General features: G+C 41.6%; 1 protein-coding gene across 2 annotated transcripts in view; it reads right to left on the reverse strand.

Moving 5' to 3' along the window:
- The window catches only part of HELZ (helicase with zinc finger), a 165485-nt gene that overhangs the window by 137965 nt on the left and 25343 nt on the right, over window positions 1-2177 (reverse strand). For both annotated transcript variants that reach the window (XM_012803215.2, XM_023511111.1), the window contains exon 4: window positions 179-406. In XM_012803215.2, coding sequence (XP_012658669.1) covers window positions 179-388 — 210 coding nt within the window. In that variant the 5' untranslated portion in view covers window positions 389-406. The remainder of the gene's footprint in view (window positions 1-178; window positions 407-2177) is intronic.

A 2177-nucleotide genomic window follows, 5' to 3' on the forward strand; every position in this document is an offset into this window, starting at 1 on the left:
CTCTGCCCAGGGGGACAGCTTGAGGCTCTGTCTCAAAAAAAAAAAAAAAAAAAAAAAATATCCAGCAATCACCAGCCACTTCATTCACATCTCTTCAGCTCATCTGCATAGTCCACACTCAGTGAAAAAGGCCACTTCAATAGAACCTAGTATTGGCTTATCAACAGTGTTTACTCACCAGTTGCAAGAATGAGGCAATTCTGTAAAGAAGACTCTCAATTTTGATGCGTTCTATCTCCAATGGACAAGGCCCCGCGAAGTCTGCCATGGAGCACTGGCCAAGAGAAAGAAGGGCCTCTGTACAGTGCTTGAGGGCCATTTCATAGTCCTGCCTCTTAAGTGATTCACATGCTTGTTCACATGACTTTTCAGCTCTTCTGTCTTCCATGACTCAGGGACAAAACTCCTAAAGACAGGGAGAAAGAACAAGAGAACGTTTTAAAAACTTATTAATTATGAATTCTAGTGTCATTCCGATCTCAGCTGGCTTAATTATCTATCTGAATAGTTACTCTCCACTAGCCTTTTGATCAAGGTCACAGCTAAGCAGCAGCTTTTGATGCTACAAAAATCTATACTTCTCTTTGATATTTTATGAAGTCTTTACTAAGATCCAAGCAAAATGCCAACCAGAAGCCAGGATCATGCTAACAATACATCAAATACATAAATGAACCAAATTTGCACGTGAAACTTGACTATAAATGTTACCAGGTATACAACAAACTATAAAAGATTCCCTTTCTTTAACCAAAGGTGCAGAAATCTCTCCTATCTAAACCTCCGAATTCTAGTTTCCCAATTTCAGTCTCACAATCCATGAGTGTGGCTGAAGAAAATCAAAATCTATACCAGGCAAGACTTTTCACCACCAATTAAAAAAATGGCTGCAACTCTTTGAACTGCCCATTAATTCAATTCAGCAAACATTTCCTGAGGGCCAGGCCCTGTAGCAGCACTGAATGTAAGATGGGGCCTGTCATCTCTGCTTTCAGGAAACTCAAGATTCTAGCAAGAGGCATAAATTATAGCACAAGTGAACAATTACAAAAAATAAAATTAAATTCTTACTCCATCTGCCCAAAGGCATGACCTGATCTGAAAAAGTGAATAGGAGTTCACCACATACATGACACAGAAAGCAAATTCAGAGAAGAGTTCAAGCAGAATCACCAAGCGAAAAAAACACACGGTTTAGACTCAAGGTACATCAGAGGAGCTAGATGGGCTACGAATGACCTCAAAGTGAACGAGAGGGGAGGGCTTTACTCCATGGAAAAAGCCCTGGAGTAAATGGCTTTAGTGGAGCAGATGGAAGGTTTTTAAATAAAGAGGGTACCTATCAAATGTAAGTCCTATGAAGAACTAGCTAGCAGGAGAAGAAACTGCAGGCTTGCAGCAGGGGAAGAAATGGTAGGCATTGCCATGAATGACACCACTAGAATAGTCTAAATAAGAGACAGAGAGCGCTCACTCATGACTTCTCCCTAGCTCTGTCACTCACACAGCAAGAGCAGAAAACCTGGACAGAAAAGACCTAAAATCCTTTGCCTGACGTTCCCAATATTGCCTTAAGGTTGTTCTCGCTGAGCCCTCAACACCACACCTGTCAAACTTGGGTACTATGTTTCTTACCTGCACCCACCTATCCGCTCTCCTGCTCTTTCCCAACTTCCACCTTAGCAGCTAAGCCCTGAGGTACTTACTTGTCCCTTCCATCTCTCTCCAGCCTGCATATATGCTCTGTGCCAGTCTCCCCTGCTCTGCCCCCTCCCCTCCTAGCTGTTCTGTAGCCATCTGCTGCCCATACACGGCCATGCGAGATGAAGGGAGAAAGTCACTGACTGGCAGCCAACAGACAGCAGCAGTGTGGCAAGATGACAGACATTAGAAGAGGCCTAAGCCCCTTCAGCTTTGAGATTTACCAAAAAATGCAGAAATACCCAAAGGACGAGATGAGGAAGAATTCAAAAAGGATTTCCGTAGTATCTGTTAGCATTTGTTCAATATGGATTGAACTATATAAACATATGTATATATGGAGTATAAAATAATAAAATAATACTCTACTTTTCTCAATTTGGAATTTTTTTTTAATAAATTTTTATTTATTTATTTATTTGCAGTTTTGGCTGAGGCTGGGTTCAAACCCACCACCCTCAGCATATGGGACAAGC

This window comes from Otolemur garnettii, unplaced genomic scaffold, assembly GCF_000181295.1.
Source record: "Otolemur garnettii isolate 467f Iridium unplaced genomic scaffold, OtoGar3 scaffold00018, whole genome shotgun sequence".
NCBI lineage: Eukaryota > Metazoa > Chordata > Mammalia > Primates > Galagidae > Otolemur > Otolemur garnettii.